The 12,556-nt window shown below is 32.6% G+C and overlaps 1 protein-coding gene across 1 annotated transcript in view; it reads left to right on the forward strand.

Moving 5' to 3' along the window:
• Positions 1-12,556, forward strand: part of BLTP1 (bridge-like lipid transfer protein family member 1) — a 208,736-nt gene that overhangs the window by 28,183 nt on the left and 167,997 nt on the right. The window contains exons 7-11 of the mRNA XM_058437034.1: positions 5,977-6,163; positions 7,370-7,451; positions 7,840-8,033; positions 9,967-10,046; positions 12,204-12,354. Of these exons, the coding sequence (XP_058293017.1) occupies positions 5,977-6,163; positions 7,370-7,451; positions 7,840-8,033; positions 9,967-10,046; positions 12,204-12,354 (694 nt within the window). The remainder of the gene's footprint in view (positions 1-5,976; positions 6,164-7,369; positions 7,452-7,839; positions 8,034-9,966; positions 10,047-12,203; positions 12,355-12,556) is intronic.

A 12,556-nucleotide genomic window follows, 5' to 3' on the forward strand; every position in this document is an offset into this window, starting at 1 on the left:
ACACACACACACACACACACACACACATATACACGGCTTCTTTAAAAAAACCTAATATGTTGAGAATGGCTACACTGGATTCTTCAGGAACTGGACAAAGGAGGTAAATAAATAGTAGAAATAATATAGGATGTGATCCCTGTAACGTTATTTACTAATATTGTGACTTAAGGCAAGAATTTTAACCACTCTGAGCCTCATTTTTTTCATCTATAAAATGAGAACACCTCTACTTACCTGTAGGATTGCTGTACAAAATAAATACTAGTTTTTTTCTCTTTTAAGGTCAAATTCTTACTAGTCATGTAAATTATGTATTTGTTTTCAAGTTATTCTTTTAAGATAATCTTTCAGAATGTGATATAATGTTCAGAATAATGATAAAGGCAGCTCAGCTCTATTGCACTCTTGCTGTGTTCCAGGTACTGTTCTAGGCACTCTATGCACATAATTTTATTTAATCCTCACAACAACTCTAGTGATTGGAGCCCAAGATTACACAACCAGCAAGAAGTAGATTGGAACCCAGATACTAAACTCTTCACAAAAGTAAAAGTAAATGCATTTTGTAGAACTGCTTAAGTCTTCTGAACAAACAGCTAATTGAGACTCCTTGTTTTCCAAAGAGAAATCAGAAAAAAGATACGTATTTAATTATGTAATTGGGACACATGCTATTTGTAGTGAAAAAGGCAAGGTGCAGAAGTGCTGCCAAGGCCTTATAATTCTTAGAATCAATACAAAGACAAAACAGTCTACTGACCTTTTAAAAACTGCTCAGGATTTTCTATTTATGTAATTTATTTAACAAACAAGGTTTAGATGTAACCAGTTTTAAATTACACTGATAGATTATAGTAGGCTAAAACCTCTAAGTAATAAAATAACAGAAAGGGACATACTTTACCGTCATTCTTTCACTTCTTGATATAAGAATTTCTTGTGGTTAAGAAAGCATGACTATTTATTCAGATCCATATTCATTTAAACATTATGATATATCTTTGCCTGTTAAGAGGCAACTGGTCTTACAGTTTATTTTCCAAAAGACAGTCTTTATCCTAAAAACAAAAGAAAGATTTTTGACAGATATAATTGGTCTTTAGCTGACAATCATCTATAAAGCAGATCACTAATTTTATAACCTAGAGAATATTTATAAACATCCTATGGTAAACAAATTAGATGTGTTCTTTTTTTTTTAAAGAGCTATACTGGACAACTGACAGATCTAAATGCTCCTGGCGCAGAATTTGGGCACTTGAACACTCCTCTTTTTTTCCTGATAGAGCAATTCAAAAACTTAGTAATAAAAATCTTGGTCCTACTTATAGACAGACTTTGGTCCATCTCCTTGGAAGGCTGAATGCACATCTGTCTATTCAGGCATATGCCCCAATTAGGCTTCTAATTTTTCCACCAAGAAACATCAACTTCCTTCTTGGTTAACTGCCAAGCATATGGATCTGCCCTTAATCAGCAAGAAATACTGATTATAAGGTCTTGTTAGTGAACATATTCTGTTTTAATATTATATATAATGGTTGTATAAGCTACTAATCTTGTTAGACTTTTATCAAAGCTTCATTTGCAGCCTATTCATTCCTCTATCTACTACAGTCTAAATTCTGTCCCTGAGTAATGGTAGACCAATAATGTACTTAAACCAAATTATTTATTCCTGCATTACTATTTGACATCATGTCTTTACTTTTGAAGGACATTGAGCATGTTGTTAAGAATGTCATCCTCCATACTAGAGAATTTCCTTTAAAAAAGCACAGGGAAGAAAAACTTAATTGACTCTTCACCAATGTTGTGCTCCTCTTGATGAGAATTAAATGTCATATTGTAGGTAAAAGTATGAGCAAATTATTAGTAATTGCAAAAGTAATAATTGATAACGTCTACCAACCTCTAACATCACTGTAAAATAGAGGTGTGGAATCTTTTTTTGTATTGAAAATCATTGGCACACAAAAAATTTAAAAAAGAACACTTAAGCCAAAAAATTTAAATATTCTTAAGTGTTAAGAAGAATACAGAATATCCAAAAATTATTATATTTCTGTTCTAGATTGTGGGCAATTACAGAGAGCATACAGAGAGACAGCAATATGCTAATATTACAAGAGTGACAAAAAGAATTCAAGACATTGACAGAAATTATGGGGGAAAGCCAGTCAAGGGAAGGCCAGTATTTAAGCTATTTCTATTAACCTGAGGTGTATGAATCTGAAGTAGTGACTACATTTTGCTGTGTCCTTTCAAAGAAGCTGAGTTTATGGCACTCCCCTGCCCTCCCCTGAGTTTATTGACTGTGCCTGCCAGGTGTTCAGGGTCCTCCATACACAGTTTCCAAATCATCACCTATTACCCCATTACCTTAAATTTACCACCAAATTGAATTTCTAAACACACACATTTTCTAACCTCAGTGCCATTGGTCTAATCAGTTATTCCATCTGAGCTCCCCTCCCCTCCACATCTGTCTGACATAATCCTCCTCACTCATCATCATGCATGCTCCTTGAGGAATAAGGCATTCACAGGAGCCCTCCATCTACCATTCTACTTCCTGACAAATGGGCAGAACTTTATTGTCAAACCATGACCCTGTTGGACCATACCAAATGTTCTGTATCAAAGTTAGAAGTTCTCAGTATTTTTCCTCCATTCACATTCACTGCTCCCTTTCTCCTTTAATTGTAATTGTTTATATGCATCTGCTCCACCAAATCGATTCAAGTAGCACTCATTTCCCTCTTTCTTTTCTTAAATCCCCCTCCCAGCTTAACACAATGATTAATAAAGTGAATGCCAAATAAATACCTGTTAAAGATTTTTATCAAAAACCACCTCTTTCATGACAAACACTTGGGTCAGTTATTCTTGACTTCATACATGTATTCTGGTGAGGAGCAATTCATTTTAATCAGATGTAATATTTCATGATCAAATGAAGTAACTACTTTTCTCAAAAAGAAAAAAAGCTGGGTTGGTTGCAGTAGCTCACACTGGTAATCCCAGCACTTCGGAAGGCCTAAGTGGGAGGATTGCTTGAGCCTAGAAGTTTGAGACCAACCCGGATAACATAGTGAAACTCTGTTTCTGCAACAAATACAAAAATTAGCCAGGCATGGTGACACGTGCCTGGGGTCCCAGCTACTTGGGAGGCTGAGGTGGGAGGATCACTTGAGCCATGGAGGTTGAGGCTACAGTGAGCCATGATTGCATCACTGCATGCCACACTGGGGGACAGAGCGAGACCCTGTCTCAAAAAAAAAAAAAAAAAAAAGCTTAAACAATTTAAGATTTACATTCTGCACCCTAGAAATTTTAGAATCAGAGAATTTCTAAAATCAGAAAATTCTAAAGTGGTCAGTGTCATTAGGCTTATAACTTTAAACTGTCAGTTGCCTCTGGATACTACAGGTGTCCATCCTTTCCACAAGCTGCAATCAATATTTATGGTAAGAATTTCCAAGGACTTATTTGGGCCCCAGTTGACAAGGCTGTTTTAAAATACAAGGAGCACTGGACTAGAAGTTAGCAGACCTAGGTTTTTGCTCTGACTCTACAAGTTACAATCACAGGAATTTCTTTCTTAATCAGCAAAATGAGAGGTTTTTAAAGTATTAGTTATTTCCAAGTCGATGAGGGGTTTTGAGAAGATCAATTTTTTCCAAGTTTTGTTCTTTGGAACAAAATTCTAGGGTTAATAGCATGGGATATTAGTTCAAATGGACCTTCTTCTCTACTTTCCAACCTCACTGTTCCCCCTACAGCTTTATCTATTCACACAAATATCCTAAGTACTGAAAATAATTGAGAATAAAAGATCTAGTGTAAATATACAAAGAGGTACATTTTTCTTTCAAAATCATAAACCAGCTATATAAACAAAAAATTTTGTTTCAGCTCCACTGTAATCTTGTTAACAATATGGCTTATGTTAACTAAATATGTTTTTAAAAAAGAAAAGTTTACTCAAAAGAGCAAATCATCTAACAAATAGACTGCAAGATTAATAGAAGCATGACATGTAGGGGAAAATATGCACCTAAAGTAAATCTCTCTAAGGAACAAACTAGATAGACTTAATAAATGAAATCAAAGGCATAAATATTGGGCCTGCTCAAAGTTAAGTGAATGTGTCAAAAGCCAAGACTGAAAAGAACGTGGCTCTTAGGAATAAGTTTAGCCATCTCTGCAGTATAAGTAAGATACCTTTACTTAAATGCCACCTAAAATTATTCTTTAGGTAGTTGATAGCAGTTGCTAAGAAAAAAAGTTTGTAGGGCCGGGTGTGGTGGCTCACGCCTGTAATCCCAGCACTTTGGAAGGCTGAGGCGGGCAGATCACCTGAGGTCAGGAGCTCGAGACCAGCCTGGACAACATGGTGAAACCGCTTCTCTACTAAAAATACAAAAATTAGCCAGGCATGATGGCGGGTGCCTGTAATCCCAGCTCATCAGGAGGCTGAGGTGGGAGAATTGCTGGAACTTGGGAGGCGCGAGGTTGCAGTGAGCTGAGATCGTGCCATTGCACTCCAGCCTGGGCAACAGAGGGAGACTCCATCTCAAAACAAACAAAAAAACAAAAAAAATTCATAGCAGTTGCTAAGAAAAAAAGGTAAAAATGCTGGTTTAACAACTGGTACTATATAGTCACCATCTAGAGACTCATTAGCATACTACCTTTCTGAACCACACATGAGAAACTGCAAAATGCCTATTTCAAACTCTCACAATACTTTATTGTATGACAAAACTTAGCCTTTTTTCAAACTTATCTAATGAACAGCTGCTCTAGCTGTTGGAATACTTTTTCCAGACATGAAATCTGCCCCTAATATTCTGATTTCATTATTTCTACAGATGCCAAATACTAGCCCATTTACGCCAGTCTTCATCAGGGAAGAGTATGTCATATAGTATAGAAGAGGGGAAAAACTATGTGGGGCAAGAGAATGATAGCAAAATGATAGAAGACTAAATACTAGTGAAGTAATAGGGAAATCTAAAGTAATTTTGGCTGTCTCAGATTTGTAAGTTTAAATCTATTTTCCTGTAGGAATAAAGTTGTAAATTACAGTAGATTACTAGGTGAAAAGAAAGGATTTTTCAACCAAGTGCTGATAAAATCAGAGTTTTGTAAACTCCATAGTTTTCTAAAACATCCATTATAAAGTGGAAAACATTTAAATATCCATAAATATTTGAATTTGTTCAATAGAGATAAAAATGGATAAAGGTTATAAAAAAGAGGTCTCAGAAAACATGGTAGTTCTTTCATTTGGTAACAAAGCATTGATTGTGGTACCTTTCTTCCGTGGCTCTCTTTGGTTGACATGTAATGCATTGTTTTAGATTATTTCCTGAGTAGAAACAAGTGCCTCATCCGTCACTTTAATTGGATTCATTAATTACTATTGCTATTTCTACTTAATGTAATTATGTCTTTTATTTGAGAAGATTGAAGTCCACAGTTCATAAAACCTATGTTTTAGTGTTGTATATGTTTATGGAAATAAGTATTTATGAAAAATTGTAGTTTCTGTGATGCAAAAGTTCAAATACCAATATGATAGTTAAATAAAGCATCATACTTTAAACATTTTACTGCATATATTTTGGTATAAAAGTATGGCTATATTAGGGTAAAGGTGCACTTTTACTCTTTAAGTGGTACTTTACTGTTCTTAGCATAACAATCTTTGAATTTTTTCAGTATATAACCGGAATCTAGAAATTAAAGTTGTTTTTAGAATGCTAAATTAAAATATAACAGAAACATCAATTTTTTTCTTTTTTTGGCCAGTGTTTTATATTTATTTTATTAATATGCTTCTCTGTATCATAGAATTCTATTTTAAAATAAATTGAATTACTTTAGGTGTATAAAAATGTTTGAGTAAAAACTTTGAAGTTCTTAAATGTTGACTAAAAATTTTTTTGTAATTGGTGTCTTTAGATCCAAAGGCAGAAACCAGGTTATACATCACAGTCAATGACTTTGAATTTCATGTCTATAATCGTTCGGATCTTTATGGACGCCTTCAAGAGTTGTTTGGTTTGGAGCCAACAATAATTCCACCTAAGAAAGATGATGATAAAACACGGGAAAATGGAAGAACAAGAACCCAATCGAAAATTGAAAGGTTCAGTATCATACTTGAATTTTATTAATCTCTAGCATTTAAACATTTATTTGCCTTTATTAGAATATCATTGAGGCTATGCACCTAAACAGAGCCTAATGTTTCTTTGCAAATTAACTGAAACTTTTAGTAACATAAATAATTATATAATTATTTTAGAAATTGAGATAATACAGACTATGTAATCTAGTCCTGTTCTATTCCCCTGCGCACAAATCCTACTTTTCTCTGTATTAATAAGTACTGTTATCAATTTAGTTTTTATCCTTTTGAATGTATGTACATAAATGTATACATACATATTTAAGGTACTTATAAAATACATGATTTTGTTCTGTGTGTTTCTAAACATATATGTTTAGAATATGTGCCTCATATAGTGTGTATTGTTCTGTAATTTGCTTTTTATGTAGCAGTTTGTCTGTAATATTGTTCCATATCTGTATATGTAGGTCTGCTTTTAAAAATACATATCTGTGTATTTAGGTCTACCTACAAAATTATTCTAGAACAGGATCAGCAAACTTAGACCTATACTATAGCGCAAGTCTAGCCCACTGCCTGTTTTGTATATAGAGTTTTATTGGGACATAGCCACACCTATTTATTTATATATTATCTATCTGTTTAGTGAATTGCTGTGAAATTTTGATTTCTTAACATTTGTGTACTTTGTATATGGCCAGTTTTCTTACTCTTGGCTTATCATTTTCATTTCATTAAGGGAAAATTTATTTGGCACAAGGCATTTGGGTGAGGGAAGGAAGAGGAGCAACTGGATTGTTTTCAGAAGTGCTTAAAACAGTAGACAAACATCAAAGTGACTTGTACCTTAATCATTTATGTTTAATAGTAACTTTGGCTGTCTTATAAAGTGTCGTATAGTAACATAATGTGCAAAATGGTAGATGTAATGACAGCATATCATCCCTTATAGTTTTGTCATTAAAGCTTGTTATTCTAAAAACATAGTTTTGTTATAATAGCTTATCCATCTAAAAGTTGATATGATAGAGTGCTCTAGTAGACAGCTGTAGGAATATTAGTATTCCTTCAGATGATCATTGTTCTGTTTACTGAAGTAGTCATTAGATGTATTTGGAAAGGTAAACTGATACTGTGAGGTATGGTATTGTGAGGAAGTGAACTATGTCCTCAGGTATTTAAGTTTTTCTTATTCATGTCAGTTTTATTTTTTCTTGTTAGAGTTAAAGTAAAAACAGAATCCGAAGACCCCACATCTTCATGGAGATCACTTATTCCAGTCATAAAGGTCAATGTGAGCACAGTAAGTAAATTCTGCTACAATTACTGTTTCATGGGGTAATAAAGTAGAACTTTTAATTTTTGCAAATATGATTTTAATGTAACAAAATTAAATAATTTTGTGGAGTTTTTTTAGTTCCCATTTCTGTAAAGTGTGAGTGAAATAATTATTTTAAAATACTGTTTTCTCATAAATTTGTGTTTAAATTTCTTTAAGTACTTAAATTTTCTTTTAAGTACTGGTTTAAATTGACCAGTAGAATAATTTAAATAGCACATAGTCCTAAAGTGGAATCATTAAGCTGTTGTTTGAAAATGTTTATTATTAGTTTAGCTAAAGAAAGAAATATGGCAAGAATAGCATGATATAATGTCTCTTATCTGTTTTTTTTTGTTGTTTTTTTTTTTAGGGACGTTTGGCCTTTGGAAATCACTACCAGCCGCAAACTCTGTGCATCAACTTTGATGATGCTTTCTTGACTTATACTACAAAACCACCTTCAAGTCATCTTGACCAATTCATGCATATTGTGAAAGGAAAGCTTGAAAATGTTCGAGTCATGCTTGTTCCTAGTCCAAGATATGTTGGTCTTCAAAATGATGAGTAAGAAAATCTTATAAAAACAATAAAAAACTTCTTATGGGTAATATAGATACAGCTAGAAACTTTAACATCCTTTTAATTTTTTTTTGCTACAAGTTGTACAAAAATTAGGTATATTTCTCTATTAAAGCAATTAACAATGTAGTCCTTCTTTATAGGATAAATGGATATGCTATCCAATGATAAACTCTAATTTTAAATATTTTTCTGCATGATTATAACTATAATTTTTTTATCTTTTTCTCCTTCTAATTGTATTTTGGAAACTTACTTTGTGCAATTAGTTCCTGTTTGTATGTTAGGAGATACACATTACAGGTAGGTTTTTGTTTCTAGAAGATGTGACTAAAGCGTAAATTGAACAGATTCATTACAGTGAAATACCACTTTAAGTTATTGAAAGTTGAAAATTGAATCGAAGTTAATCTTGGAAAATTTGGTGAAGTTAAGATGGTATAGTTTTGAGACTCACTTGACATTTCTTTAAGTTCCAAACTGTCAGTTTTCCATCTAGCTTTCCAGTTTTTTTTTTGTCTTTCTGTGAAGGAGCTGCTTGTATTTATAAAACTCATTATAGGAATGAGTTACACTAGACTCAGTGTGGTGGGATGCTGAGTGGGAGATGGGCTCTTGTGATTTTTATGTTTTTTCTCAATTTTTGTGTGTGTAAAGGATACTCTGGTTGAATTTATGTAATTTAAGTGTTCATATGGAGAGTTTTCAGTACAGTGTCTCAGCTTTTATCTTTGTGTGTAGGCACTTTGTGAGGTTCTATGTGAAACATGATTATTCCTTTTTAGTTGTAACTCTTGGCTGGCCTGGTATTCGATTTTCCAGGATTTGGCTAGAATGATAGAAAGAGGGTTTTTCCTTTTTGAGTATCACGGTGACTGTGGGTCTACCTGGCCTCACTCTTCAAGATCATGGACTTGGTTAAGAATCTTCTGGAATGTGGACTGTGCACACGAATGTGTATGAGTAAAGGTATAATACTGAATAAACCAGGATCTTTTTGAAAAATTATAGAGAGTAAGATGAAAAAGTATCTTGCTATTAATAATTTGTATAAAAAGATTTAAAATTGTATTTTTCACTTGTTAAAACTAAGTGTGGCGATTACATGATGATATTAAACATTAACTTTTGTGATTTAATACATATTTAGAAAAAAATTGCGAGTTTTTGCATTTAGTATCATCTAATGATTGAGAAGTTAGTTTTGATGTGCAAGAAGATATTGTGATGTATGTATGACAAAGAGAAAAGTTGTTTAATCAAAGCAAGCAAAGATTAATGGTTTCTAGGAAATTACTGATGGTAGAAAAACGTTCATTCCAGAGTTAGAGTTCACGATGTTTGCTCTAGATTTATTTCAAGTTGATTTAATATTCATGGAAATAGGTAATAATAAGAAGATAAAAATGACAACATTTTTTCTTATTTAATGTTTTTGAATGATTATAGTTTAATATACAGATAGATAAAATGATATTATTTAGTTATTAATATAAAATGGTCAAATTTTAATTTCGTTGTAAATGCAGAATATGATCATTTTATTCCAGTGATCATCATTCTATTGTATTTAAACTTTGTTTTAAATCGATTTCTCTCATTCAAAACTGAAAACGAAAAATATAAAACTAAAGTTTTTCTTTGTAAAACCAAATTTTTTTTCTTCTTGACGTAATTTGCTGATAAATTTTTAGTATCATTTTATTATTGAGTCTAACATAGAATAAAACATGGAACAATTTCTTAGGATGATTGTTCATTGGAAAGATGTTTTTCTTTCTTTTCAGGATGCTACTTGTTATGTGCTTGTTAGTTTTTTTTCCTTTTCTTTTCACCTATTGCCAGCATTAACTAGGATACTGAACATTTAATATTCTGGAGATTTGTTTAGTTTGCTTTCCCCTCCACCTTCTTATAGACCACCGAGATTAATGGGAGAAGGTTTTGTGGTGATGCAGTCAAATGATGTTGACATCTACTACTACATGGATGAGCCAGGTATTGTTGTTGTTGTTGTTGCTGTTTTTTTTAAAGTGACAGAGTCTCACTCTGTCACACAGGCTGGAATGCAGTGGCGTAATCATAGTCCACTATACCCTTGACCTTCCAGGCTCAAGCAATCCTCCTACCTCAGCCTCCTGAGTTGCTAAGATGACAGGAATATGCCACTATGCCTGACAAATTTTTAAAGTTTTTGTAGAGATGGTATTTCGCTATATTGCCCAGGCTGATCTCAAATTCCTGGCCTCAAGTGATCTTCCTGCCTCCTTCTCCCAAAGTGCTGGGATTGTAGTCATGAGCCCATGGTGCCTGGCCTATTTTTTTTTTTTAAAGTATGTTTCATAGCTACAATTCTATTTCTTCCATGAAATGCTGATATCTAGTAATATTTTAAATCTTCTTGCTTAGCCACCAGGAAATAGTAAATGTAGATAAGAGTGAAAATATCTGGAAAATATCTGTGTCATTTCTCAAAACTTGAATATTAGTTTAGTATTATAGATTAAAAGAGAACATTATTTTTTTCAAGTTCAGTTTTCATAGATAAACCTCAAAAATTGAGAATGCAGATGATCATGAGTGAAAACCTTTAAAGAATGTAGTGATAGTTAAGGTAGTTCATCTTAGCTTAGAAGCTTAGTATATTAGATTTGAAACTTAAAGTTTGAGGATTGAAATCCATCTAATTAAAATTCTTGACAGGTGGCTTCCATTTTCTAAAAGTATCTAAACATTGGGTTTTAAGCTCTTTTTTCATACTTCTGCTCTTTTTATACCTTTCAGAGTATAAAAGTACTTAAGGTCAAAGTATTTTGAAAGTAAAACTAAGATGTTATTTGCCTTTTCACCATGTTGACATTTGTGCTAATGGTGCAGAGCAATGGTGGGTAAAACTGTTGTTGCTTTAACATGAATCAAGGAAGTGGTTCCTCATTATACTAGTAGTCATTGTATTTTTCACCTGCCACACATTTACGGTAAAACAAAATGTCAAAGTCACATAAAAATTTCCCTGATTAAGCAAGAGAAATTATTTATTTTGTCAAATGTTGACCTTTGATTAAAGTGTTTTTAATATTTGGTGTGAGAAAATGGGAAGTACACATAAAGCGCTTGTGCTGCATACCAAAATATTCTGGTGTCTTGAGGAAAAGCACTTGTATGATTAAGTTGCAAGCTGCACTAATTGTGTTTTTTTTTTCATGGAGTGCCAGTTTTATTTGAAAGAGTAATTAGAGACAAACTGTAATTTGAGCTTTCTTGTGAAAATTAGAACTTTGGAAAATTTGAGTCTGCTGTTATGAGCTTGACAGCATCCCAATAGTTAATATCTTTTATGATGAGACCACCAATGATATAGCAAGTGTGATGTTTTTAAATGTTTAATAATGGAATTGGTCAATATTTGGAAAAGATCTGCATTACTCAGTGAACCCGTATTTCCCAATGCATGATGTTATAAAATTCATGCATAGATAAATGTATTCAAAGTGCAAGATAGACCAGTAGATTTTAACATAACAGGGTATGAAAAGTTTAGTGATATGGCTTCAGATTCCACATTGCAATTAACCTTTAAGAAATTTCCATTTGTTGAATTTTGAGGTAGTATCAAAGAAGAGTATTAAAAATTATCTGAAAAAGCTATTAAAATACTCCTCCCTTTTCTATCTACGTATCTTTACAAGGCCAGATCTTTTCCAAATCCTTCAGTAACAAATTGAATGCCAAAACAGGTATGAGAATCCACCTGTTTTCTATTCAGCTAGACATTAGAGATTTGCCAAAAAACCTCTCATACTTCTCACTAAATTATTTTGTTTTAGAAAATATAGTTATTCTTCGTTAAAAATGAGATTAAAATTTCATTTAATTTTATATTTATATTACATGTTATATTTAATTACATTAAATATTTTATGTCGACGTGAGTTTATTTTGAAAATATTTTTTTAATTGCTGAATTTTAATTTTGAACATAGTAATTCTTGATAGACATAATACAATATGAGAACAACCTCTTTTAGGTTCTCAATAAATTTTAAGAGTGTAAAGGTTTCCTGAGACCAAAAAATGTTGGAACTGCTGATCTAAGGAAACTTTTTAATGGCCATTTTAAATAACTGCCTTTGTATTGTATGTTCTGGAATATAGGACTTGTTCCAGAAGAAACAGAAGAAAATATTGAAGGAGAAATGAGCAGTGAGGATTGCAAATTACAAGACTTGCCTCCATGTTGGGGACTGGATATAGTTTGTGGTAAAGGAACAGATTTTAATTACGGACCATGGGCCGATAGGCAGAGGTACTTGAGTATGTTATATTTCTAATAAGTCTTTTAGATGTATTCAGATGTATATAATTTTAAATAAAAACTAGCTTAAAATTTTTATAAACTATTTTATTATGGCAGAGGAAGATATCACAAAACATTTTGATCCAAATAATAACTTGCTTGTGGCTTCTCCACAAGCAAGTTCATTCCAAAGGTGGTGCTGATGGATTAG

This window comes from Hylobates moloch, unplaced genomic scaffold, assembly GCF_009828535.3.
Source record: "Hylobates moloch isolate HMO894 unplaced genomic scaffold, HMol_V3 SCAFFOLD_3, whole genome shotgun sequence".
NCBI classification, from domain to species: domain Eukaryota; kingdom Metazoa; phylum Chordata; class Mammalia; order Primates; family Hylobatidae; genus Hylobates; species Hylobates moloch.